This window comes from Netta rufina (genome assembly GCF_964035555.1).
Source record: "Netta rufina genome assembly, chromosome: 1".
In the NCBI taxonomy this organism is placed as follows: domain Eukaryota; kingdom Metazoa; phylum Chordata; class Aves; order Anseriformes; family Anatidae; genus Netta; species Netta rufina.
In genome coordinates, this window is record NC_140123.1 from 132073397 (window position 1) to 132101295 (window position 27899).

At 38.3% G+C, this 27899-nt stretch overlaps 1 protein-coding gene across 1 annotated transcript; it reads right to left on the bottom strand.

The window, feature by feature from the left end:
* Positions 1-4791: 4791 nt before the first annotated feature.
* Positions 4792-27879, bottom strand: INTS13 (integrator complex subunit 13). The gene is made up of 17 exons (XM_084305364.1): positions 27547-27879; positions 25779-26010; positions 24299-24373; positions 23321-23523; positions 22100-22180; positions 21137-21227; positions 19452-19580; positions 17703-17787; positions 14702-14791; positions 13478-13567; positions 11215-11393; positions 10241-10411; positions 9689-9843; positions 8488-8718; positions 7183-7322; positions 6359-6494; positions 4792-5519 (listed from the first exon to the last, which is right to left on the bottom strand). Exons 2-17 carry the CDS (start codon positions 26001-26003, stop codon positions 5480-5482), a joined length of 2121 nt encoding a protein of 706 aa, XP_084161490.1. The 5' UTR covers positions 26004-26010; positions 27547-27879; the 3' UTR covers positions 4792-5479.
* Between the last annotated feature and the right edge of the window lie 20 nt (positions 27880-27899).

The following is a 27899-nucleotide window of genomic DNA, read 5'->3' on the forward strand; positions in this document are numbered from 1 at the left end:
TTTTTTTTTTTTTTTTTTTTGGTTAAGAGTTTAATTCAATACATTGTATATAGTATGTATAAAGGGAACAGTAACTGCCTAACACAAAACTCTTTTCTTCCCATTAGGCAATTTTGTAATGTACTTTTTAAATTACATTTCTCAAGTTGCAGTCTTGTATCCTTCAGTAAGAGCGGCTCTCTACACTGCTTCCATCTGTGACACAGCTGAAGGATGATGGTGAAAAAAAGACATGTAAAAGAATTTGTAAAAACTGCTGAGATTTTGGAAATCTTTCAGTTTAACAGATTAGTTTGTACAAAGTTTAATCTCTGAGTTCCAATGTTAATGTATAAGCTGCTTTAGAACTGCAAAAATCTTTCTTGAATTTGATCCTATTTCACACTGTGCTTTCAAAGTATCACTGTGTAGAAAGGAAAGGAGTTATATACAGAATGCCCTTTCCAGATCTGCCACAAGATTTTACTGATGAGGGTGGATGGCCACAGCTCACCAGATCACTGGCCTTACAACTCTGAAGATGGTATGATTTCAACTTTGCTTTTTCAGGCAATCATGAAAAGACACATACACAGGTGCCTGTCCCTTTCATTCTCAGAACACATTTTGATACCCATAGGCAAAGTCAACAAGAGGGTAAATGTTTCAAAAGACACATTTATGCTGTCACCTTGATTTATTTTTATTCTGCATTAGGTTCCCAAATTCCTCAGTTTACACTGCATCTGGCTACCCTATGACACAAGTCACATAGTTCCCTTAGCTGGGAAGCTGAAACATGAACTATAAGCTTGTCTTGCACATTACAGACATTTAGCTCCCCTAAAACTGCTGCAGGTTCTGAAGTGCATGCCCACAGATAGCCTTGCATGCTCACAGAGGCTGCCCACAAAGAAACCAAGCTGCTTAGGAGCAGGAGGCCATAGAATAACTATCCTACCGCAGTGTGCACTTGCTGACACATCGTACAGCAGCAACCCTTTGTTGTGCTAAACTCTGGCTGAACAGCACATATAGAAGCTGCTTGGTGTACAGGGCAGCCCAAGAACCACAGGCACTGCTCTAGAAGTGAGTAGACACTGAAGAGCAGCTAGTTAGCCAAAGGATAGCTTGCACAAGCTAAAGAGAATGGACACAAATGCACACTCCTGCTGTAAGCAAACAGCAGAACTGGACCTGGTCTGGCAGCAGGCTGCTGACTACTCTGCCTATGACAGCCAGCCCAAGGCTAGATCTGGGACCAATCTAATGTCCCTCTGAGGGAAAGGCTGTGGATGTGGTCTACCTTGACTTCAGTAAGGCTTTTGACACGGTTTCCCACAGCATTCTCCTCAAGAAACTGGCTGCTCACTGCTTGGACTGACATACGCTTTGTTGGGTTAAAAACTGGCTGGATAGCCAGGCCCAAAGAGTCGTGGTGTTACCAAGTTAGGTGCGTGTGTCGATCTGCTCGAGGGCACGAAGGCTCTGCAGGAGGATCTGGATAGGCTAGACCAATGGGCTGAGGCCAACTGTATGAAGTTCAACAAGGCCAAGTGCCGGGTCCTGCACCTGGGGCACAACAACCCCAAGCAGAGCTACAGGCTGGGAGATGAGTGGTTGGAAAGCTGCCTGGCAGAGAAGGACCTGGGAGTACTGGTTGATAGTTGGCTGAATGTGAGTCAGCAGCGTGCTCAGGTGGCCAAGAAGGCCAACAGCATCCTGGCTTGTGTAAGAAGCAGGGTGGCCAGCAGGGCTAGGGAAGTGATTGTCCCCCTGTACTCGGCTCTGGTGAGGCCACATCCTGAGTACTGTGTTCAGTTTTGGGCCCCTCACTACAAGAAGGACATGGAGGTGCTCGAGCGAGTCCAGAGAAGGGCGACGAAGCTGGTGAGGGGCCTGAAGAACAAGTCCTACGAGGAGCGGCTGAGGGAGCTGGGGTTGTTCAGCCTGGAGAAGAGGAGGCTCAGGGGCGACCTTATTGCACTCTATAGATAACTTAAAGGAGGCTGTAGCGAGGTGGGGGTTGGTCTATTCTCCCACGCGCCTGGCAACAGTGCGAGGGGGAATGGGCTAAAGCTGCACCAGGGGAGGTTTAGGTTGGATATTAGGAAGAACTTCTTTACTGAAAGGGTTGTTAGGCATTGGAATGTGCTGCCCAGGGAAGTGGTTGAGTCACCATCTCTGGAGGTCTTTAAAAAATGTTTAGATGTAGAGCTTAGTGGTATGGTTTAGTGGAGGACTTGTTAGTGTTAGGTCAGAGGTTGGACTAGGTGATTTTGGAGGTCTCTTCCAACCCAGATGATTCTGTGATCCACAGCTGGGAGATGAGAACAGCTCCTCCCTGGTCTACACTTTCATGTTACCACATAGATTAATGTTTGCAAACACAATGCCAGCATGGCATACCAACACAGCCCTCTGCTCACTTTGGCCTCTTCTCTAAAACTAAGCCATTCACCACCCAACGAGCCCAACAGTATAGCTCGACAAGTAATCATGGCATAGAAAGAGAATTTGAACAGCTCACTAGCCACAAATGCATGAAGAGCTACAGGACCAACATATTTGAAGAGATTAAACTACATTGAAGTACCTAATCCACCTCTAGTTACAATATATACACATGAGCAGATGAACTGTGATTATTTAGCCACACAGAAGTGTTTCTTTTTTGGATGGACAGCAGATAGTTTTCAGACATGACAGTGCCAGGGTTTACATCTTCACACATGAACTAGTAGCATTTGTCTGGTTGAGTACTTTATTTTTGTACTACTTTTGAGTACTTTTTGGATAAACAGAAATTCTTGCAGATTACTACTTCAATAGTCTTCAGAAGAGAGACAGCTGTAAATCAGCTCTAAAATTTGATGCAGAAGTCAAAACCAACAGTAATTTCCCGTAGTCAGAAAGCTAGTCATAATGTTGGTAAATTATATTACATGTCAAAGGAGCTTATTTAATTAGAACTGCTGATCAATTTGCATGAAGCTATGCTATATGTGCAGAACTAAAACACATGCTAAAGTGTTTTTGCTACTGATTGTAGAAGTTGGTTTTATCTGACCTAGGCAAACTTCTGATGTCTTTGTGTTACCTTCCTTTGTCCTGTTGTTGATTTTTGAGGAAAAGTGTAATCTAATGAACTAGAAGCTTTCAGGTAATGACCACAGTGAGGCGTAGCACAAAAGGTGTGTGGAATTTACTAGTACAATGCTGAAAATGCTTTTGTTTGTGTTGGTTTTTTGTTTGTGAAGCTTTAAAGCGCATAGAACAGGTCTGCCATCAATTTTATTAACCCCTTTAAGAAGTTTAACTTCAAATCTACAACTGAGAAATGTCTTTTATTTCTAATGCAACCCAACTATTAAGGAGAAACCAGGATTATTCTTTTGTTTTTAAAATCATTTCATAGAAGCAGCACAGGACTTTAAAAAGAAAATCTGCACAAGTACAGGTTTAAGAAGTTTACCTAACCTAAAGAATTACTGTACAGCTTGAATTGCAAGAAACATCAACACTTGTAGCACCTCATGTTTCAGTAAGACTCTTCAAGAACTTAGAATAAAGCTCCCTGGAGAACTGTGCCCCATTCATTTATTCAATTAAGGTTCTTCCCTGAAAGATGTTCTAGAAGTAGAAAATATAATTCTTAAATGAGCTAAATACATACTTTAAAAGCAGGTGCATTTTTTGTTTGTTTGTTTTTTTCCTGTAAAGTATTTAAATCCTTTACAGAGTTACAGCTGAATATTAATGGCACATCAGGAAAAGTCTCTGACAGGAGATAGACAGTTTCCAAAGACACAGGGCTGCACTTCTCTATCTAGACTAGCATTGAACTACTGAAAGCTGACATTTACAATGCTCCCAAGGTTCCAGACTTTAAAACTGCTTTAGTAAATAACAGTAAAATCCATACTGAAATGCACTAAAACATCACTTCAAAAAAATAAAACAAAAAACTAAGACCACCAACTACCTGAGCCCAGAATCTTAAGATATAAGAATAAATTCCATGGCAATGTTTTCCATCAGAACATTTCAGATATGTCACTAGATGCGGAGATGCATCTTATTTTCAAATAAGTAAAAATAAAGGTCTCAGAAATCACATTTGCTGTCTGTTTCACATTAGCTCAATAATCACCTTGAAACTGTACACAGCATATGTATAAACACAGATGAAGAAAGGACCCTATTACAAATGCAAACCAAGAATACTTGCATGACATTTGTTCTGTCATTGTGAACTATAGTATTTAAAATTTTAGATGAAAAATATGAACATATCAATTTAGTTTTAGAAAAGTTCACAGATGTGTCTTCTATCAATATAAGCTAATATAAAGCTGTGGGACTGCAGTTGCTTATACAGACTAGAATAAGGCCACAGAAACAGACCAGAAGACTGATAGGACTCTACTGAACTCAAGTGAAAATGTACCGAAACTAAGACCCAGTTTCTGAACTGGGTTTTATTTTGTATCCCAGAGCTTCCTTCACTGCTCTTCTAGGGATCAGCTGCTTGGAGAGCATTTTTCCTCAGCTTCCTCAAGTTGACCGATTTAGAAGCCAAGCCAAAACCTTAAAATGGATTACATTACCCACAGATGGCAACAGTATTCCAGTTTGAGAATTCTACTCTCCTTTAACAGAATAAGAGGTTTTGCTAAAAAATAAATAAGTAAATAAATAAATTGAAGACTGATCATCTACTTTGTCATTTCATAGTCATATTCAGGTATTCAGAATAAGTCTCCCTTTTATGTTCACAAAGCTTAGACCCAAAGCCACAGTTGGTTTAGAGTGTATATTTCATCAAAAAAAATCATTTAATGTTAGCAAAAGTTTTATTTTTATTTTGTTTTAAAAACAAAGACTCAATTCCAGCATAACAATCCAAAATGCTTTGCTTTCTAAAGATCATTTCTAACAAATTTTAAAAAGTCCTTAAGCCAACACTCTGTCTTTAAAACCACTCATCCCCCCAACCCCTTACATGAAAACTAAGACTGACACAATCTCAGCTCAGTGACTAGGTATTCAGTGTGAGGTCTTCTCCATAATTCTGGATGCCTGAGAAGTTTCCTATAAATAAAAGTATTATAATCTGAAATTAACAATATTATCAGTTAACTATCAATTGATTGAAACTGAAGTTCTTTGAACAGTCAGTCACCACTGATTTTGAAGTATGAAAATACTTATGGGAAAGGACTTCAAATTCAGATCAACATATAGGATGATTTCATTTAGTCCACGGCAACAGAGGCTTTCTTCATACTAAAAAAGCTGACTGTACAATAGTTTAAGACAGACGCTATTTGCACACCATTCAGTAAGTATGATATGTTGATTTTAGAGTTCATAGAAAAAAATAGAAAAATGTGAAAGAATCAAAACAACTAAGAAGTTGTACTGAAATGGTACCAATGTCAATTCCAACTTCATTTTTTTCCTCGATTTCGCTAAATTCTGTTCAAAGAAACAATCATCACTGCCGGCCTGCTTTTCCATTTTCTGTTGTTTCCATCCTGAAACAGATGAACAAGATAGTTGGTAAGGATCATCACTAGAAATAGAATAAACAAATAAAGAAAAAAATTAAGGGCATAACTTCTTTAAAAATGAGTGTATATATATATATTTTTTTTTTTACTTCACTAACCATCCCTTCTTTCCCTACCACCACACATACAAATGTTTATTTTAATACTTTAAGCAGCAGTCAGTACACATAGGAAAGGTTTCTGTGAAGCTTTCCAGCAACAACCACAACTGTCTATTTGTTATCAACCTCACCACAAGACAAAAGCCCATATTCACATGACTGCAGATAAATTATTTCTAAAATTTTAGCTTTCGTAGTTTCAAGATCTTCATTTTCACCCTTCTTTCAAGTAGTCATTGACTCTCACCATTTTATTTACTTAACAGTTTGGTTTGAGTATTTTTGTTATAACATGGACAACTTATCAATTTCATTACAGCATGACATCGGCCGTTTTATTACCTACAATATTTTTAGATTTGATATTGCTTCAGAAGCTAAAGCAAGCATCAGACGGACATCAAATAAATTTGACCTTAGCTACTATTTAACCCCTGAAAGTTTAAGAATTTCACTGCTAGGATGATCAGTAAGGCATTCAACCTTGCTCAGCACAGAAACAGGCCAATGAGAGCAGGCCACTCAATTAAAAAGCAAACACTGTTGTAGTCACCTGTCAATACTGAGACAAAGGAATATATCTCCACATTTTAATCCTCGAAAGTATAAGCAGTCTTCTTAACCCTGTAGCTGAATTGTTCCTCCATACTGACATTTGACTACTACTAAAATATTTGTAGTGATGAATTTACTGATACAAACCCATTTTCTTCTTTCAGATGTTGATATAGTTCAGCTTTATTGTTGACAGAGTTCAAACGACCAATAAATTCCTGGTGCTTCCTAGAGTTGGCAGTATTAATCCTGTTGCTCCATAAAGACAGCAAGGACATTGGCCCTAAAATTGCATGTAAAAACAGTTAAAGTTATTTAATTACTGATTTCACTTAAGTGATTTTATTTCTGAATTCTTAAAACATCATTATAAATTTTTAGAGGAAGTTACAGACTTTGGTAGTGCAGCATATTAAAAACATTAATATTAAACACCCTCATAATACATACTAAATAAATACAATATATGCAGAGTTACAGCAGCTGAAGTACTGATTTATAGATTTAATTTGCATCACAAGTAGAATCTTAATATCAGCTCAGCTGTTACGACAGATAGCAAGTTACGGCAGCTCAACAAGAAAGCCAGTGAGAACTGCCCCTTTCAACAACTAGACATCTTAGGCATGTTTATATTCATTAGTCAGAAAGAGTTGTTTTTGATACCTGTCCTTAAATACTATTTCTGACAGAGTACCTCAAAGTAGCACCAGCAGAAATTTGTCCAACCCTCTTGTCAACCCAAATGTCTCTTTTTAGACCCATGCAATATATCTAAGTGCCTTTCAACACAGGCCTGTTAAGGTTAACATATGTATTTATCAAGAGTTTCTCAGCATTGAGTATTTAACTAAGAATTCTCCTCATTCATTTAACTCCAAGAAGATTCACCTCATTACTTTAGAAAAATAGACTGATATATGAACTTAAATTTTCAAACAAGGAAATCTATTGTAATCCTTCCGTTTTACCTTTTGCCTTTTCTACTACAGGCATTTCATCCATTGTTATTAGAGGCTTTTTGTTGGGTGGCTCAGGAGAATCAGGGGAATCTTTTATAACTTCAGCTTCTGCTAGTTCTTCTTTTTCACGATCCAAAAGACCTTTTAACCTTTTTGACAGGGAAGGAAAACAGTGAAGCAAGATATGCTAGAGCAGCACATATTATTCCTGGCACCTTCCTGTACTCTTCAAAGTTACCCACAACCCACATCATGAGAAAGTTTCTTTCGATCCCCTGTGAAAGGTAAAAAAACAGGGAAATGGAGCAAAATAATCCTCTGGATAAAGCCTTACAAAAAAAAAAAAAAAAAGGAAGATCTTAATATAATTTCACTTAAGTTAGTTAAAAGTATTTATACTGTACTTGTTGAGATAGTCTTTTCAGTCAAAATCATCAACTAATAGTGAATATACCAAACACCACACAATTACTTTTTCTTAATGTGATCCAAATTTATATTTTATATCAAATTGCTTTCACCTCAGGCCCTGCTTTGTTTCATCTGCCAAACAAAAAGAAATTGTAGAAATGGATTTGATCATATGCAGAAAGGTATGAAGGTCATCAGTACGCTGACAATAACATAGGGGAAATTGTCTATCCTCCTAAAAGATCCTAGAACGCACAAAACTATATATGCAAAAAGCTTACTAACATGAGGTTATTTGGACTGCTTTAGAACAGTGTTTTGAAACAGGGAAAACAGATGCTTGCTTGTTATACAAGTTAGAATAATTAACACGAATTACAGACAGTAAATGCAAGGGCAGTAAACCCTGATGTTCAGCTAAACAGACCAGCCAAACAATCTGGATTGTTTAACTACCTGAGCACCAAGCTTTCTATAGTTCAAAGGAAATCAACTGTCTCGCCACATCTTTCAGTTGTTTTCTATTTCTGTTGTATAATGGGCATCATGGTTACAATACAATCCTACAGTGACTATCCTAACTGCAAAGCCCTGCTCAGTGGTCAGCAACTTTTTCAAATAAAAATATTCTACAAGCAGTATGGTTCTTGAACAAGTCTGATAAACAGACACTGTAAGATAAATGTTTTTCCAGCTTGTTAATGGTGACTGATCAAAAAAAAACAAAAAACAAACAAACAAAAAAAAACCTTGGGATCCACAATCACTGGTAGCAAATCAAGGTTAAGAGCATGAACAAGTTAAATTGAAACCCCGTTTCACAGCAATTCTTTTCCCTTTTTGATGAGGAACAGGGCAAAAAAAATATTATGCTATGTTTTCATATTACTTAAGAAAATTTACCTTTCTGATTCTTGCCACGGCTTATCTTGTTCATAGTCTTTTCCTGACTTCTCTGACTTGTCTTCTTTTTCTTCTCTCTTTCTGCCTCGTTTCTTGCGTTCTTCTTCTTCTGGGGGTTTGCTTCTGCAAGCCACCAAACATTCTAAGACACGCTGGTGTTTATCAGAGTTGTTGATGTGTGCTCGTACAAGGGTTTCCAATTCATTCCACATAATCCGGTACTGTTCATCTCTAAGCAAGGGCAGGAAAAAGAAGTATCACATAGAATGGTCTAGATCATTAATCCATTAAATAGATAAGATTCTGGTTTTAGACTTAATTTATATATATAATTAGTCCTTGGGCTTTTGCTCCTTCTCTTGTATTGCACATCTATGCACCTTGGATTACTGTCCTTCAAACTTATGAAAACACATCTTGTGACCTTTCTCAATTAACATCCAAAGAGTTAAGTTTCAGTTGAAACATATACTTCCACATGCATCTAACTCTTAATATCCATGAGATCTCACTGCCAAAAGGCATTTCTGAATCCTGTCAATTGTTTGACAACTGGCATATTATGCACTGTTAGGATACACAAAGGACCACTCAGGTACCGACATGCAATTTATTTTTTTTTTATGCAAATAATTGGAATTGCATTGAATGGCTAGAAATAACTTCTAGACACTTGGACATCTTTTGTAGATTATTTTCCTTTTTGGAAATACAATGTACACGTATGTCTTCTTTGGAAGAACAGATATATGGATGTTCTATGCTCATTTTAAAGAAACATCCCATATTTTAAATAACTGTTTCAAAATTATTTCACTATTTTAATAACCCAATTTTATACCATTGGTCATTTATAATAAGCTTAAGTTTCACTTCTTAGTCGTTTGGCATTATTCCACTTTCTCCCTCCTAGCTTTCTTTCCTAGCTTGTGTCAGTCTCTCACCTTTCTTAATAGTCATTTTTGTTTTCACATTTAACATACAATTTTTTGTTAATAACTTCTGCTTCCTAACATACAGCACGCTCACTGTGATAGCCCCTAAGTGGTGCAAGCAAAGTGTTCACAGAATTTGTTTTGCATATGTACATCATTTAGTATACTCCATATTATCTTTGGCCACTATTTAAAAACATGCATGAAAACAATGTAAATGGAATACTTCTAAGAAACATCCAACAATGAAAAGCTATGTATTTAACCTTTTTGGACCCTTTCCTCTGGTACCAACTGTTGAAATTGGCAGTGGATCATTTTTCCTCTCCATATCTACCAAATTATATATTGTTTTTTGACAATTCAGAACATCCTCATCTGTCATTGCTTCCTTTACAATCACACTGGCTAATGGCACTACCTGGAATACAAAACAAAAGTCAAGAATGGGAAAGTCTTATATGTTGCAGGAAAGAAACAGAAAGAAAAACTGAAGTGTGTAACGATGGAACAACATACAACAAAGTCGCCTATCCCAAATTTAGTAATAACTCTCAAAGGTATATGCAGAGGCATGCTGTCTTTACCCATTGTAACCCAGCAGCTCTATAGCTAAACCAGTTTAAAATATTCCACCCTATTTAGATTACATGGCAATAACATATTGACACTAAATACAGAATACTTAAGTGAAAACAAAGCTTAAAATAAACCCTTTTCTGGCAAATGATTCATCGTACGATAGTCAGTATTTCATCAAGTAGCAAGCTGAAACAGTCTAGATTAGAATAGAAGTTTACAAACCCAAGGTTACTTACAGCTTGCATGTTGAAGATGGTAGTCTGAGAAATAATCATAGGCCAGTAACGAGTATGTTTCTCTAACTGATCTTTTGCACGTTCCAATGGAATTTCAAGACTTCCATCGATCTTATATCTGGGCTCTAGAAAAGGAGTTAATCGGTTTTCCCTCATAAATTCACCAAAATCCTAATGATAACCAAACAAGATAAAATTAGGAATTTCTCTAACAAAGTAGCTTTCACTGAACGGGTGAAAAAGCATAGTCTTGCCTTTCATTAATTGCATACACCACCACCATTAAATCTGAACCTAACACAAAAAGCTCTCAAACACACATGATGTTCTTTGGAGTGAACACAAGAACAGTTGTATAAAAATACGGGTTTAAAACTAATGCAGAGTTTTTCGTGAAGAGGTCTTTTGGGTTTGCAAGGCGTTTCACATATGGTAAAAAGTTTTACTGCATTTTTCTGGAAGTCATTTCTGCTTACATACCAGATGCAAAGGAAATGTTAAAGAAAATGCCAGCTCCATACTGGAGTTCCATACAGGAACTGCCTGTTCCATACCCAGGGTTCAAAGCTGAAAACTCGATCTTTCCTATTTATTGTACAACTCATTCATGTGCAATCTAGCCTCTGAACAATGAGCAGGATATAGTCCTACAAACACCCAGCCAGCCAACACAAAAGCCTTGCCAAGAAAACATTGTTCCAGAATCAGAACGAGCTTTAGATGATGATAGTGCATAAGGCAACAAGTGTTTCCTCAACATAGAGAGGATTCTATAAAACAGGCATAACAGTAAGCAGTCTTACTACTACGTAGTAAATATGCATCAGTGTATACAACAGAGATTGGTTTGACCGCAACATCACACATATCAGCCTGGCCTTCCAGAAAACACACCAACATTTCATATACAGTTATCTATTGCACAAGATCACTTGTTGTTTAAGTGAAAAACTTAAAGGGAAAAGGAATCTTACTGTAATTCGGTAGTCCGTGACTCTTCCTCCACAACCTTCACTAATTGATGGGGGATCTTCTAGAATTGACCGTGAGCTGCTTAATACATGCAGAAAAATTTCTCCTCCATGGCTACTAAGCATGTGACTAATTACTTTAGAGCCAGACTTGCGCGGTTGTTCCAACAAAACAGAACGACCTGTTGGAAGTGAGATCAGTTTCATCAGTTGCGACATGCTGCAATTTTACATTAAAAATTATATATGCACAGTAGAGGTTTTTCCTAGCCACTAAGACTGAACCATTAAAGCTGTGCTTTCACCTAGATGAATGAGCAACTGCTTCAAATACTTACTCTATATCCTTAGACAGAAGATAGTGTCAAATGCTCTTAAATTTTTACACAGAACAATTGAAAGACCTCCCTACTGTGAATATCCTATTGTTTTCTGGGCCAAATATTTTTTCTATGAATGTCTTACGGCATTAAAATGGTGTATCATGTATGAGTGGTGTATTATTTTTAATCAAAGATGATGCTGTATACTAAACCATTATCTCACCCTGCAGCAGAAACTCATTAAAAGCAATTTTGAAAAACAATAAACTTAACTCATTTCATTATAAAGATAAAGTTTTTTTTCAATACCACTTTTCAGACACACACAAATAAAACAAGCTTTGACTTATTTCCGATAAAACAAATACCAAAGAGGTTCAATCTCCAAGTTGCTTGTTATGAGGAAACAAAAACAGAAGATCAGAAGGGAGTGGTTATTTGAAGTACACTACTAGTTTTAGTTCTAAACATTTTTAGAAATCAGAATACTCTTCCAATACGGAATCTTTAGGAGAAAAATTCATAAAGAATAACTTCAAATGAAAGAAAACTCCCATTAAGTGGATGTTTATAATGCAACTCTTTTGCTAACTATAAAAAAACACATGCAATGAATGTCGACTACATACCACTAGCATTTTGATCAAGTGTACCGTCACGTACTGAAATAGATGCTTCTACTAAATCGGATAAAATGAAAAGTATTCTACATTTAGATTCGGTAAAGAACTACCAGAATTCACTATTTGCTCTTTCTCTACCTCTTTCTTCTCAATTCCAGTCTTCAAACCACATTCAATTTTCCTTCAAGTACATTTAACAACTTTTATTTCTATATGACACAGTAATAGACTTGGCATTTCTACAATACACTCCCCTATGCAAACTGAAACATGACTCCCCTATGCAAACTGAAACATGGTCAGTGCTTGTATAGCACTTATTTCTTATATGGCAAGGTTTTGGTAGTGGGTGGCTGCAGGTCTGGCCTATGTGAGCAGAGCCCAGAAGATCAGATCAGAGCCAGCTCCAGCTGGCTCCAAAAGGGACCCATTGCTGGCCAGAGCTGAGCCAGTGACACTAGGTGACAGGAGTGGAAAAAACGGGAGAGAATTTTGTAGATATGAAGTTACTGAAGGAAAGAGAACAGGTGCTCCAGTCACTGAGCAGAAGTTCCCTGCGGCCTGTGGAGAGGCCCCTGGTGGAGCAGGCTGTTCCCCTGCAGCCCACGGGTCCCACATGGAGCAGATCTCCACGCTGCAGCCCGTGGAGGAGCCCCCGGTGGAGCAGGTGGATGTGGCCTGGAGGAGGCTGCGGCCCATGGAGAGCCCCCACAGAAGCAGGCCTCAGGCTGGAGCTGCAGCCCGTGGAGAGGAGCCCATGCAGGAGCAGGGGGTCTGGGGGCAGCTGCCACTCATGGAGGGCCCGTGCTGGAGCAGTTTACTCCTGGGGGATGGTCCCTGTGGTATGGAGCCATGTTGGAGCAGTTCTTGAAGAGCTGCTGCCTGTGGAAAGCTCACATACAATCAACTCCCCGCACTGGAGCAAGGGAAGGACAGTGACAAATCAGTGACAAAGAGTTATGGACTGCAACCCCCACTCCCTGCACTGCTCAGGGGGAGGAGGTAAAGGTGGGTGGGGGTCAAGGTGTTTTTATTTTGCTTTTAGTTCTCACTGCTCTAGTACATTAGCAATAGGCAATAAATTACATCTATCTCCCTATATTGAGTCTGTTTTGTCCATGATAGAAATTGAGACAAGGACAAGGAAGATCATTCCGCAACTCATGAGCCTTTTCTCATTTTCCACCCATTTTGTTGAGGGGGAGTGAGAGAACAGCATGGTGGAGCTGAACTACCTACCAGTGTGAAGCCATTGCAGAGCTCTACTTACAATATTAACAATTACAACTTGAAAGTAATTAGTCAAAGACACATCTTTACCGTTAAGGAGAAAGTTAGTAAGGCATGACGAAGGTCTGCTATTTACATCTACTGGTGAAATTCTGTACGCTCCAGTGCAATAGTGTAATTCTGAAAGATAAATGAGTAGAAGAGATAAGAGTCTAGTTCCACACATTAAAAAAAAAACATACCACAAAATGAAAGAAGGGAAGAGGATTAGGCTATTTCACAATCGGAAAAACTGTAGGCTTTGTAGAAAGCCTAGATCTAAAAAAATTACTCTTCCTACCATCTCCTGGCAAACATTTCAGTATCCTCAACTCTGAGAACTGAATAAATTTCCCAAGCCTCATTTCCAGGAGGGTCTCCAGAACTTTCTCTCTCAAACTACTTCACAGTAGGGTCAACCTCCTTTTATTTCTCTTACCTGTATTTTTAATCTGCTGGCTCACAAGGAGTCAGCATTATCTTGCTGATGGACTGCAGGGTGCACAAGGTGAATGGCCAGGTGGTTCCCTATGTTACCTTAAATCCTCCCTGTCACTCAGCAGGAGTTGGAGTAGACATCACAGAACAGATTGGTTTGGAAGGGACCTTACAGATCATCCAATTCCTTCCCCCACCATAGGCAGAGATGCCTCCCACTACACCATGTTGCCCAAAGCCCCATCCAGCCTGGCCTCAAGCTCTTCCAGGGAAGGGACATCCACAGCTTCTCTGGGCAATCTTTCCTTCACTCAGATTAGAAAGTCAATATAGATGAATGAAAGAATCTGATTAAATTGTTGCACAAGTTTCCTTCCAAACAAAAGTTTCCTTAGTACTCTAATACTTACACAAAAGATAGTGCTTTGATTCATATTTTGTCCTAAAACAACAATCAATTAAAGAAGTCTGAAAGCTTCTGTGTTGAAAACCACCATTGTGGAACTGACAAGGTATAGTTGCCACTGCACAAGGGACAGATTTCTCAACTTTGCAGTTAGGAAACAACTTTGAGATAATTCAAAGGAGAATGATAAACCATGAAAACATTTACAATCTCCCCCACCTCTTTCACAAATCATTGATTATGCAAAATCAGAAGAGCATCATATCACCATTATTAAAACAGAATGCATTCAGCAGAGTTCAACAGAATAGAAGGTAAAAATAGCATTAACTGATGACTTATCTCCTTGCTCAAGTTCTTGTCAGCATATGTATAGCAAAATATGTAATGCAAGTTAGAGTATTAGTTTTGTAAGATATCACATTACCTACCTACACTATTTGTTCGGGGAGTACACCATTTTAATGTTACAGTTTCTTTAAATGTGCCTTCTCTACTGTTGCCACCTATGTGATTATCACCTGCAATATTAAGCCAGAAAAAAATGCATCATAATGCAATCAAATATTTTCTTACACAAAAACACAGCAAATAGTTATGTAAGAATGAAGTGTTACTGCAAAAACAAAAACACTCAAAACAACAATTTAAGGTACAAAACTTTTGTAACAACCATATACAAAACATAACCTAATTTTCAAAAGCCAGATACCTAACAAGTGAAAAAATCCATATATTAGTAGTGGTACTTGAAATAACCTTTTGAAATCAGCAGCCATTGCATGTATTAAAAAAAAAAAAAAAAAAAAGCAAACAAAATACTGTAGCTCCACAGTATGCTCTAAATATTTGACAGTTAGAAAGTAAAATACATTTTTTTTTTTTTATCTGCAATAGGCTTTTATTTTTTCCTTTAAAAATGCCCAGAACTTTGAAAGCATCTATATAATTTTCCACAGCCGAATCAGCTTTATTTATTGTTTATGTATTAATAATTATTATTTCATTTATTAATAATTATTAATTTATTATTTGTTTATTTATTAATTTTCCACAGTCTTAACAAGTGTCAGAACCGTTATTTAGGGCTGATCAGCTTCTATACATATCTCATAGTCTTCACTGAAACTGATCTAAAGGCATATTTGACAAGTTAGACTTTGGTGGGAAAATAGTACTGGTCTCATTACCCAGAATCTTTGCTATGTCAAATTCAATTTGAACATCTCAAGAGCTTTCACTGGCCACAGATGTTTTATCATTGAAATTACTTTCATACAGTGCCTCACCAATAAAGGGACATTACACTGTGCCAGTGAGTTCTGTAATTCTTCGTGCTCTTTGACATTAAGAAAGGCATTGACTGAGTTTTATACAAAGTTTCAGAATTACAGTAACAGTCAGAAAATGCCATGCTTAAATCCACCAACATCTGAGAGGAATTAGATACATACATCAACACAACATTCTATGCCATGTGTTAGGGTTTAGTTTAATATTTCATGTAAGAAGTTCCATTGATACCACATTATAAAGACTTTTACTTTTTACTCATAAGATTTATTTGATTTACTTATCAATCATACAGGTAACCTGTAGAAATAATATTTTTTTATTACTTAAAGATTACAGTTAAAATATCTGGAATCCTTCTGGAAAATCTAAGAATAGATTAAATAAATTTGGCCCTTAGATAAGCTTTCTGTATCTTATTACTGTAAAATGTTGCTAATCAAATCCCCCCTTTCCTAGTACCAGAGTTATTACAGTTGAAACCTGTATTTCTAAAAACAAATAAAAGGGAACCAAAATTTACAGGATTTGATAGAAAAAAAAAAAATCAAAGAGGCAATGCAGCAGGAGTTTGGTTTGGGGTTTTACTAGCAGACTTATTCCCCTGAGCCAATAAGCATTAGAAAACTAATATCAAACCCCTGCAATAAAGCTTTATACTTACAACATGGGTAACAAGTTCAGGTCAGTCTGAACTCATTATTCTAACATATACTTTTTTTCCTCAAACTTTATTCCACCAAAAAATGGACTATACTAATTACAGATGAGGAGATATGTTCTTTTCCTGATGTAATGGTTGAGTCCCTGCAGGAGGAGACTCTGGGCCAGAGCTGCAGCCTGTGGAGAGGAGCCCAAAGTAGACAGATGATCTGGGGGGAGTTGCTGCCCAAGGGGGACTCATGCTGGAGCAGGGACCCATCTTAAGAGGAAGGAGGAAAAATAGAAGCCCAACCCCTTCTAAAATTGTCCAAATTATTTCAAACCTCCAGAGGAAAAGTTGTTTAACTCGTTGTTAGATAACTGACATAGGTAACTCATCTGTTAAAATATTATTCTTAACTTCTAGGAAGTTAAAACATCAGCTTCTTAATATGCTTTAAAGCCGTGTAATGTAGCTTTTAGTAGTAAAAAAAAAAAAAAAAAAAAAATATCTGTAGCCTGTAACTAAATGGACATATGCTATACATACAGCAAGTGAGACCAACTTCTATGATTCAGGGCCCTTTAAAAAGTTAAAGACCACACTGTAAGAGAAAGCCTATAGCAGCCTATAAAAATTTCAAATGGGAATTCAACGCTTCTGAAGAGGCATACATTTTAAGTATTCCACAGAAGACTTACAGATGGACATTTTTTTCAGTTGCTTGGTTTATAGCTTCTAAGTACCATCAATACAGAGTTTTTAGCCTCACTTGATTTATTAACAAAGTTCTATATCAAACACTGCTTTCTGAACAAGATAATTTTGCGTAAGACTTACTCTAATCTCAGAGAAGTTATTAAGAATTCACCTGAGAGGAATATTAGGTAATAATTCAAAACTATTAAAAGCATACTAGGTACTTCAAATGCAGTGAGAAAGCTCAAATCAAGTAACTCTTGTGTTTTTTCAAAACAATTACTGTTGTAAACCAAGGTCTACGGGATCTAAGTGGTGTCAGTTGTTATTACTTGACAGATTAAAAGCTCAATTGCTCAATAAATATTTTTCCACAAATACTGAAGTAGTGCTCTTGTAAAACCACTGCACATCTAAACTCTCAGTCAACTTTTTTTTTTTTTTTTTTAGTATCTCAGTGAGAAGTTGAAATGCCCCTCTCATAAATCACACACAAAAACCCTGAAGGTATGTGAAAGTTGTTGTGATGAATGGCCTGGTTTTGAGTTTGTCTTATTACTACTTTAAAATATGCCAGTAACAGAACTCCAAAGCTAACATTACAAATCAAGTTGTTAGGTTACAAGGAACTGAAAATGTGCTGTTTGGAAATAGGTTTCTCCTTAACTATAAGAGTCATGTCTGAAACTTACATCAATCTGAAGCTCATAAACCCATTTGTGAATACTTCCAGCATGTAACTAAAACAAAACAAACAAAAAAAAGGAAACCTTCTTTACAGGATTATTTCTACTTACCACTTTTTAAAAAGTCAACATGTGCTTCTTTGTGATGAAGAAGCTCCACATCGTAGTTGGCTGATGTGTTAGCATGTTGTTCTTCCTTCAAAATAGACAGGCAGGAACAATGAATACAGTTTATTTACCTAGATGTCACCGCTTTTTATAAATTAACTGTTCCAATGATTTTACATTTACCTGTCACTTCAGAAGAAAAATGAGACGTCTCAAGTGCATCATACAACCATGGGATTGCAGTTTGGGGAAACTGCTCTGACCTATTTAAAGATGCAGCCATCTCATTCTTTTTATTCCTTTTTTGAAACTCTATACTTTCTTCTTAATAGAAGTGTCATGACAGTGTCCATAATGTAAGATATAGATTTAAAATTGGTTTCATATGATTTTGTTTAAATTAAGTTTAGGAAACCTATGATGTAATGTTTATCACCAATAGTTACAACATACTGAGCAGCAGCAAACGAGCACTGCAGAATATATCAGTACCTACTTTTCGTAACTAAAAACTCAAGAATCTAAACCAAAGAAACATACTTGGAATGTATCATCCTTTTCTTGTACTTAAGATGCATGAAAAAACATACTTTTAACTGAAAATTAATAAATGCTGCATCTTTAAAAAGCAGCAACAGGTTAGCAAAACCAGAAAAGTAATTTCAGTAATTTATTCCAAGTTAAAAAAAACACACACACAGGGAACCCAGCATGGTCTATTACTATAAGGACAAGGACAGAAGGGAGAGGCATATCAGCAGCACACAGGTCAGAAAGTTACAGAAAAGGTATTTGCAAGCCTAAGAGTTGCATTTATATGATAAACCTCTTCAAAGTTCCATTAACAATTAATGTGTTGTGACAACTTTAATTCCAGGTTTTGACTTATTAAATCCATACAAAAAGGCTACTTTTGAAAGACACTCATACAAGTTTGCTGTTTTTCAAAATATGTAATTAGTAAAGATTGACAGTATTAAACACTGCCTTGTTTTTCAAATCAGAAAAGTTTATCCGCCCCTACCCCTTCTGTTTGTTTGAATAGTGACACTTGGAATCAGGTAGCAAGAGACAGCTGAAATAAAGTTATTCTAAACTGAAGAATACTTTAAATACCTAACTGCAGTGATTTCCTTTCTGGTATTGATAAAAAAAAATGGGGACATAAATTTGAACAGAAGATATTAAGTTTAGTATCTTCTTTGGCTAGATTATACCTTCTGTCCCACCCCTTTCTGGCTTTAGATCTTCAAAATGGAAAACCTACTGAAAAACTTTTAGTCTAAAATCAGTTGTTAGTTACAAACACCTTTATGTTGGGTGGGCATGATAATAAGACAGAGGAAAGACTCGCTATGCCACTAAAATGCACAAGGGTCAAGAATATCTAATCAACACAACTAGAAAAAGACAAGAGAATCACAGAAAACTTAATGTGAGGTAAATAGTATTTCTATAAAATATTACTAACAGAAATGGAATATTGCCTGCATTGCTACATCAAAATTAAGATTCAGCAATACTTTTTGTTCTGTGATCCTTCTTAACTTTTTCCACCTCCTTTACTTTTACTAACCTGGTCACAAACATTAAATGTGGGCTAATAAAAAAAAAAAAAAAAAAAAAAAAAACAGAAAATATGATATGGAGAGAAAAGCCATGTAAAAAATTCCATTTAAATAGACATTAAAAGTTTTCAAACAAATTTTGAAGTGTTGCAGATGGCTAACAAAGCAATAGACACAATATTACCTTCATAGGAATGTTAGTTATTGTGGTTGAAGCCAGATCAAAGTGTTGTTGTACTAAAACATTCAGTTTTGTAGCCAAATGCCGTCCTGCACGGACACTGTGCACTTCACTGGTTAAAACGGGTGAAAGCTAGAACAAATTGACATAGAATATACGGTATTAATGGATTAGGCTCTAGTATCATGGAACAAGATAAACCAGTTGAAACTCTAAACTAAGCACACTTATACTACTAAATTCAATCAGGAAGAAACCACCATGGAAAGTTAAGAAGGAAAAGAGAAAAATTATTTCTCGTTCAGAACTTTGCCGGTTATGTCAGTTACAGTTGCAGTTGCTACAATGTATCCCGTATTCAGAACTGTGCCCGAAACCCTGACCAATTAGTTAATAGCAAGAATTAGAAATAGTACATAGGGAAAGAATCCTCTTAATAGCAGCTCTGGGTCTAGACTTTCCCTCTTTCACCCACAGAGTAACAGGAGCAAAGTCACTTCTGTATACCTATTTGTGTGTTACACACAAAAGAAACACAAACTAAGTTCCATTTGATTTTCTCTTTGCAAGGAATAATTATATTGGTTTTAGCTTGAAGAGCAATGACCACCTTACAAAGGAAAGCAGTCAATTTATTTATTCTCTTCTGTTGACTTTGTTTCTTTTAGCATGACTAGTAAGTTTCTCTAGCAAAGAAAAAATGTAGGACAAAAAAACACATTCCTTTTTATTTGTGAAGTTAGATGTAGGACTAGATGCATTTTGTGTTAAGAATAGCGCTTTTTTCCTTGCGTATTTTTCTTACAGTCAGCACATTATAATACTAAGCATTTCAGACTGAAGATCAGCAGAATTGATCAAAATCTGTGGAACATACTTATTTTAAACAAACCACAAAGCATACAAGTCCATAGAGGACACATGCATTTATTACAGTTGAAATGTTAATATATAGTAATTTCTCATGTGTGTCCTTTTACCTTTTCTTGAGGCCGTTCCCGCTACTCCTACTGCTGGTTATCTATGAGAAGAGGCCAACCCCCAGCTCCCCAAACCTTCCATTCAGGTATTTGTTGAGAGCAATAAGGTCTCCCTTATTATTTATTGAAAAGGCATTCTGTTTGCTAGCATTTGACAGCATAAACAAAAGCTCCATTTTGTTACCATGAGAAAATCATTCAACTAATAGTTAAAATCTTAACGTGTTAGCCTTGTAACATGGAACACAGCACTGCACAATATCCACGTTGTTTAACAGATGCATGTTAAAACATGAAGAAACCCTGCTTGAATAGCAGTGTTATTCAGCTACCCCATCCAACACAAGTAGCTGATGGTTTTCCATTAGATCCCTAACTACGTATTTCCCTCTCAAAAGTAAGGGAAACCAAACCCAATGTTATAATCATCCAATTATTTTTTCTTCACAAAAAAGAAACATGAATTATTACTGCAAGCAATTTAAGTAATACAATGAAGACAATGACATATGTAGAAGAAATCAAAGCATACATGTTAAACAGCAATATGCACACTGCCAACTTTTCAAATAATCAACACTTGTGTTTTTTCCTATGCCTTAGCAGAGGCTCAAAGCCTTATCGAGGCATACTTAATTTGCACTGTTTACTTTGAGTCTGACACTGTTACTAATACCAGGATACATTTTCTCATTTTAAACTCCTTACCTCCTTTTTAGGACGATCTGAAACGAGGCTGTCTTCACCAACTGGGTATGTGTGGATTAAGACCAATTCACATTTCTGGATCTGCATTAGACTTAAAAATTAAAAAAAAAAAAACAAAACCACATTCCATTTAACCTACAGAGTGGCAGAAAGTATCTCAGAAATTACACAGGTTCTCCCAGGATTCATTTGACTGCCAAAACACAAAATCAGACATATTACAACATACTGTTTCTGAATGCATTTTCTAAAAACTAGGTTACATTAATGATTTTCAGAAGCATATTTCAAAATTATCAGAATAAAAAGCGTGTAATATTTCTAGCTCTTCAGCTGCAATAGCACTGTGCTACTTTTTGGAAAGATCAGTGGGCTAGATCCTTAACTGATATACTCTTTAGCTTCATTCATCTGAAAATTGACACTACAAAGGATTTGTGTCTCCAGGTATGTGTATTAATATTAATCATTGTATTTGTTTAGTAATTAAGGTATTCCAGTGAACATGAAAGTTAACTACCCATGTCTCCTAACACAACTGGATATTTGGAGAGATCAAGATACTGGTTAGCATCTCTTACTACAGTGATGTATGAAAAACTACGTGTGAATCATCTTTACAGTGGACTTAGAACCCAATTCCCAGGCAGTACTGTCAAATATACATTATATATATGTGTATATATATATACACACACACACACACACGTATATATATATATATATATATATATGTGTGTGTATATATATATACACACACACACACAAACACACACATATATGAAATTGAAATTTGAGCAGGTAACGATTACACACAGCCTTAGAACCCTTTGTTTCACACCAGCGTTCAAACCATTCATCAGAAAAAGTTTTAGAATGTTTTAAGTGACAAAGACACACTTGTATTTCTTAGAGGACATAACAGGCACATGCAAAATAAAGATTTATTAACAGTATACTCACTGATCTGAATTAGCTGCAAGTTTGTTATGTTCATGAATGGTTTCCTGAACACAATCCTCAAGCATTCGAACATGACTGTCACTAGAAAGAAGTTGAACATACATATTTTTATGCAGTATTATCAAACCTCTTGCTCAAAGCAACATGCCACTACATGATGTCCTACTTGAAGTGGGAACATTTTGGCTGGTTACTGTAGCACACGTCCATAAACAAAACCCTCAGTAGAGCAAGACATGATCTACAAACAATCATAGAATAACTGAGTTGGAAGGGACCCGCCAGGATCATGAAGTTCAACTCCTGGGTCCTCAAAGGACCCCCCCCCCCCCCCCCAAAAAAAAAAAAATAATCAGACCCTATGTCTGAGAGCGTTGTCCGAACAAATGCTTCTTGAACTCTGGCAGGCTCGGTGCCGTGACCACTGCCCTGGGGAACCTGTCCCAGTGCCTGACCACCCTCTGGGTGCAGACCCTTTCCCTAGCCCCCAGCTTGACTCTCCCCTGTCCCAGCTCCATGCTGTTCCCTTGGGTCCTGTCGCTGTCCCCAGAGAGCAGAGCTCAGCGCCTGCCCCTCCGCTCCCCTCGTGAGGGAGCTGCAGGCCGCCATGAGGGCTCCCCTCAGCCTGCTCTGCTCTGGGCTGAACAAACCATGGGACCTCTGCTGCTCCTCATGTATCTTGCCCTCTAGACCCTTTAACATCTTTGTTGCCCTCCTTTGGAGGCTCTCCAACAGTTTTATCTCTCTTCTACTGCAGGGCCCAAAACTGCATACAGTACTCGAGGTAAGAACACAACAGCACAGAGGAGAGTGGTACAACCACTTCCCTCAAGCAACTAGAGCAGTGCCGTTCTTGATGCACCCCAGGGGACAGTTGGCCCTCCCAGCCACCAAGGCATACCAATGTCTCATTTTCAGTGTGCTGTCAGTCAAAAACCTCAGATCCCTTTCTGTGGGGCTGCTCTCCAGCATCTCTTCCCCCAGTCTGTAAGTACAGCCAGGGTTACCCCTTCCCAGGTGCAGAATCCAACACTTGCTCTTGTTAATCTTCATGTTGTTGTTAATTGCCCAGCTCTCTAATTTGTCCAGATCTCTCTGCAAGGCCTCACTACCATCGAAGAAGATAGCTACTTGGAGCACTAATTCATAGCAATCAACAGAATACTGCAAAAACGTATGAAATTCCTTATCTTTAAATGATAGAAACAAAGTTATAAGTACCTTTTTGCATTGGTAATACAGATTATTCTTCCTCTATTTCCAACACGTTCTGCGTTCTCCATGAGCATGGTTCGAGCCTCATGCTGGTATTCTGTTATTTTACAAAGCGCTTCAACTGCTGCAACCAGACCATGAAGTATGCTGCAGCATTCTGGATCTGCCCGAGGATTAGGTGGACCAACAGCTGCTAACGCTGCCATTAACTAGTTAAATAAAGTAATGAAAGTTACTTTTCAGGCATTTGATAAACTGGCCAATTAAGAGAAAAAGTCACCATTATAACTTATCTTAAATGCAAATTAACATTGTCAGGAGAAAACCAAATGGAGCAATAAAACATCTCTATATGTTCCCATCACTCTAGAAAACATTTTGGACCCAAGTTATCCATGGCAGTTGACTCAACATCCGTTACCAACCACTGAGATTATAAGATTATTGTAGAAAAATAACTGGCTATAATTGCAAATTATATCCCACACCTAAAAAATTCAAATGTTATCAGTTGCACTCTGTTTCTATTTTCTGAAAACCCGGAAATTTGATTTCCTTCCCAAAGTGAGTTTTTCAGAAAATGAGTCCAATATGAAACAAAATGAAAGCAAAGAGAATACAAACACTGTTTACACTTTTCTTCTTTAAAAAAGTTTATTTGCCTAGCTTGCCAAGCTTAAAAAAAAGTGTAAAATACAAAAGGTATCACTGGTTTACAGAAGAAATGCACATACAGCTAATTTCTTCATAACACTAGTTTTAATACAATTTGATCCTGAAAGCTACTTTTTTTAAACTGATGTAAAGTTGCCTATTGAATAGTCTGACCCTAGTTTACTTCTTAAAATTCTATTATGTAATCTTTTCAGATCAGATACACTGACACTTCATTAAAATTACTTAATATTGAATATAGTAAGATATTGCTATTTATTCTGCAATTAAACTAGACTTTCTGAACAAAAGAACAGCTATAGAGCATACTTCTTGCAAGTTCTGATCTTCTTGGGTCCAAGAATTCAAGACATGAGCCCCAGAATCACTCACAATGAAATTCACCTAAAAGGATTTAAGAAGTGCATGTAAGGTAACAGCCAATCACAACCATGGATTACAGCTACTTCCCCAAATCCTAGCTAACATGAGTCACACCTCCCTCTTCACATTAATTAACCAATAGCCTGGAAATGTGCGCAACTGAAAGCCAAGCTAAACATAAGACATACAAAAAGCATTCACTGCTGCCATATTCATTTACTCTTTAAGCAACATTATGATTAACAACTTCTGACTCTAAATATTTGTTTTTAAGCCATCAAATCAATCTCAACAGCAAGTTAGTATTTCAAGATGTTATGAAGTCTTAACAACCACGTCATATTTTCAGTAGAAGAACATCCACAAAGCAAAGTAAGTTCTAATACCATGATAGAGCAAATTGTTTACCCCTGTCAACTGTGACAGTGTTTGGAGAGCATCTATCAAGTTTTACAAAACATCAGACAGGAAAATATGTTCTAAAGTTGACAAAGTCAGACAAGGGGAGGCACACATTTCATCTTAATTTCTACTCCTCAGACTGTAGAGGCTGGGGTTCAGCCAAGTGATTAAAATCAATTAAGTGTACACTTGGCATAATCCCATTGTAGGACTTGACTGTAGTTTAAGTTAAATGTCTGTTGCCTGAGAACTGTCTGCAACCCCTCAGGGCAGAGCCACTGACACACCAAACCATGGAGCTACCAGTGGTATTTCTTAGTGCTGTCTGTGCCCCTTGCTTTGACACAGACAGATGTTCCATTATCATTACTCCAGAGCAGCATCAGTCACAAATTCAACTGTTTTTCTTAAAAACAGCATCCAGTCTAAGGACACAACGGTTTGCACAACAGTTTACTCAACACAAACATCTACTGACTTCAGGAACCAGGGGTTAGTTACCTCAGCTTATGATACAATGTTACAGAACCACCAGAGATTGATGCTTCCAAAGAAGAGATGCATACCAGGAAGCTCTCACACTTTTTCAAGCTAGCAGTTTAAGAGATATCCTACCTCTTCTACTGGAGAGCATTCCTTTGAAGTTAGTACTAAAAACTCTAAGAAGTGATACCAAGTACATTTACAGGCAGGGTGTGATATGCAGCAAGACATCACTCAAGCTTTTGTAAGCTTACAGATCACAAGAACACAGTAAGTCTGTGTTACCTTAACACACCCCTCCTCATGTTTTGCAGAGAACATTAAGACAATCGAGGTCACCAAAATAAACATGTAATGGGACTCGTGTATTACTCAAATCAATTTTAAAAGCTATAAGCCCTATTAACAACACAAAGATATTTTATGCGATGAATTATATTTAAATTTCTAGCAACAGCTAACGATATCAGAAGGCTTCATTAAAATGGGAAAACACTCTAAACAATGAAGTATCAAGTGCGGTATTTCTGCAAAGACTTACCAGCTTCTTGAAGGGAAAAATATCATACATTATTCTACAGTACTCCATGGATGATTCCACTGAACAGGTCCATAGCGATTTTGATATGGGTGCTAGAGGTATAATTCCTTGGGTCCGATTCTTTACTAACATATCAAATTCAACATGCTGTCTACAGGATTCTGCCATATATGGGCAGTGATCCACAACAAAAACAGTTTTATGAGACTCTGAGAAGATTTTCATTTTCTTCCTAAAGCAAACAGATATTACAATTAGAAAAAAAAAATGTACAAGATTAGAAGATGTACATGAGATGTACAAGATTAGAAAAAAATCACAAGATTACTGTACAATATATATAGCTTACATAGAAGATTCTTTCTACAACACTCAGTTTTAGAGAGGTCACCCCTCAAAGTATTTAGATCACACATTATATACATTGGCTACTCTCACACTATTTGTTGAGCTTCAAAAGCCGCTCTGAAAATGCCTATTTTAAGGCTCTATTTACATGGAGACAAAAATCTCCCCTTCAGTCTTATTAGTCCATATATTTGGTAGACTAGTTTTCTAACTGGAAGAAACTGTTTTTCCCCTCAGGAGGAAAAAAAATAGGGAACATGAATGTGTATAGCTGAGGAGGCAATAATAATACACTGTATTACCCTCCTCCCTTCTCTAATTAAAAGAAACATTTACGCAAAATGTAGACGTACAGACATAGTTATTTAAAGTTTTCCTGCTAGAAGAAACAACAGGAACAAAATCATTTATGATTAGGCTACTGTACTGGGTCTGGCTGGGATGGAGTTAACTTTCCCTGGAGCAACCCACACAATACTGTGCTCTGCACGTGTAGCTAGAACAGCAGTGGTATCACACCAACGTTGTGTCTGATGTTGAACAGTGCTGGCACAGCATCAGGACTCCTTCTAACAACCCCAGAGCCAGCAGGCTGGGGGTGGACAAAAAGTGAGGAAGGAACATCACCAGGGCAGCTAACCTAAACCAACCAAAGGGATATTCCATACCATGTGGTGTCACACTCAGCAATAAAAGATGGGGAAGAGGAAAGGGGGGGGGAAAGGGGGCTCTCCTTATGAAAAAATCTGTCCTCCCAGACAACTGTTGTATTGAGGGCCTGCTGCCTGGGATGTGGTCGAACATTGCCTGTTGACAGAAAGTAGAGAGTAATTGCTTTTCTCTTTCTATATGCTTCCATGATGCCTTTGCTTGTTTTTCCCCCCCCCCCTTCCTTTTCCCTTTAATTATACTTATCATAACCTATGAGGTTATTTTTCTTTTCTTTCCAGCACACTTTTTCTTCTCCTTTTCTTCTACAGAGGGTGAGTGAGGGAATGGTTATGGCTGAGTTCAGCTGCCCAGCGGGGTAAAACCCTCACAGGCCTCGAAGCAGCGTAAGCGTTGGGACTGAGTTAACCTTCACCCTTTACTTTTCTAGATCCATCCTGCCGTTTTTAAGCGAACACCCGCACTTTGATCTCTCACTGACAGAACTGTGACAGAAGCACTCCTCGTCCCACAGGAAAACCCCCTGCGTCCTTCCCAGCTCCGAAGCTTGACACCGCCCCAAGGCGGCTCCTCTCACACCCACACACCAGGCTTCCCCAGCCCCTGCCACCACCGGGGGAACCCGTGGGGAGGCCTCAGCCTCAGCGCAGCCTCCGGGGGAGGCTCCCAGCTGCTCGGTGCCTGCCCAGCGCCCAGGAGCCCCCCTGGGGCCGCCCCGCCGTGCTTCGGGCGCCTCCGCGGCCCGCCTTACTTGGGCCGGCTCCTCCTCTGCTGCGCGGGTCCCGGGCCGCCTCTTCCTCCTCCTCCTCCTCCTCTTCCTCCTCGCCGCGCCCGGGCCCTGCCGCGGGCCCGCTCCGGGGAGGCGGGATGGGCCCCACGGGGCGCCCTACCGAGGGCCGGGCGCCTCCGGCCGGGCGGCCTCCATGCCCCGGCTCCGCTCGCTTCTTCCGCCGCCGCCGCCGGCTCGACGGGAAGCTCGGGGCCCGGCTCCGGCCTCCGCGCCCGGCGCCCGCGGGGGTGGGAGAAGCGGCCGCAGCCCCCCCCGCTCCGCCCACCCCTGAGGCCGCGGTACCCCCGCGCGGCCACTTACGCCGCTGGCGCAGC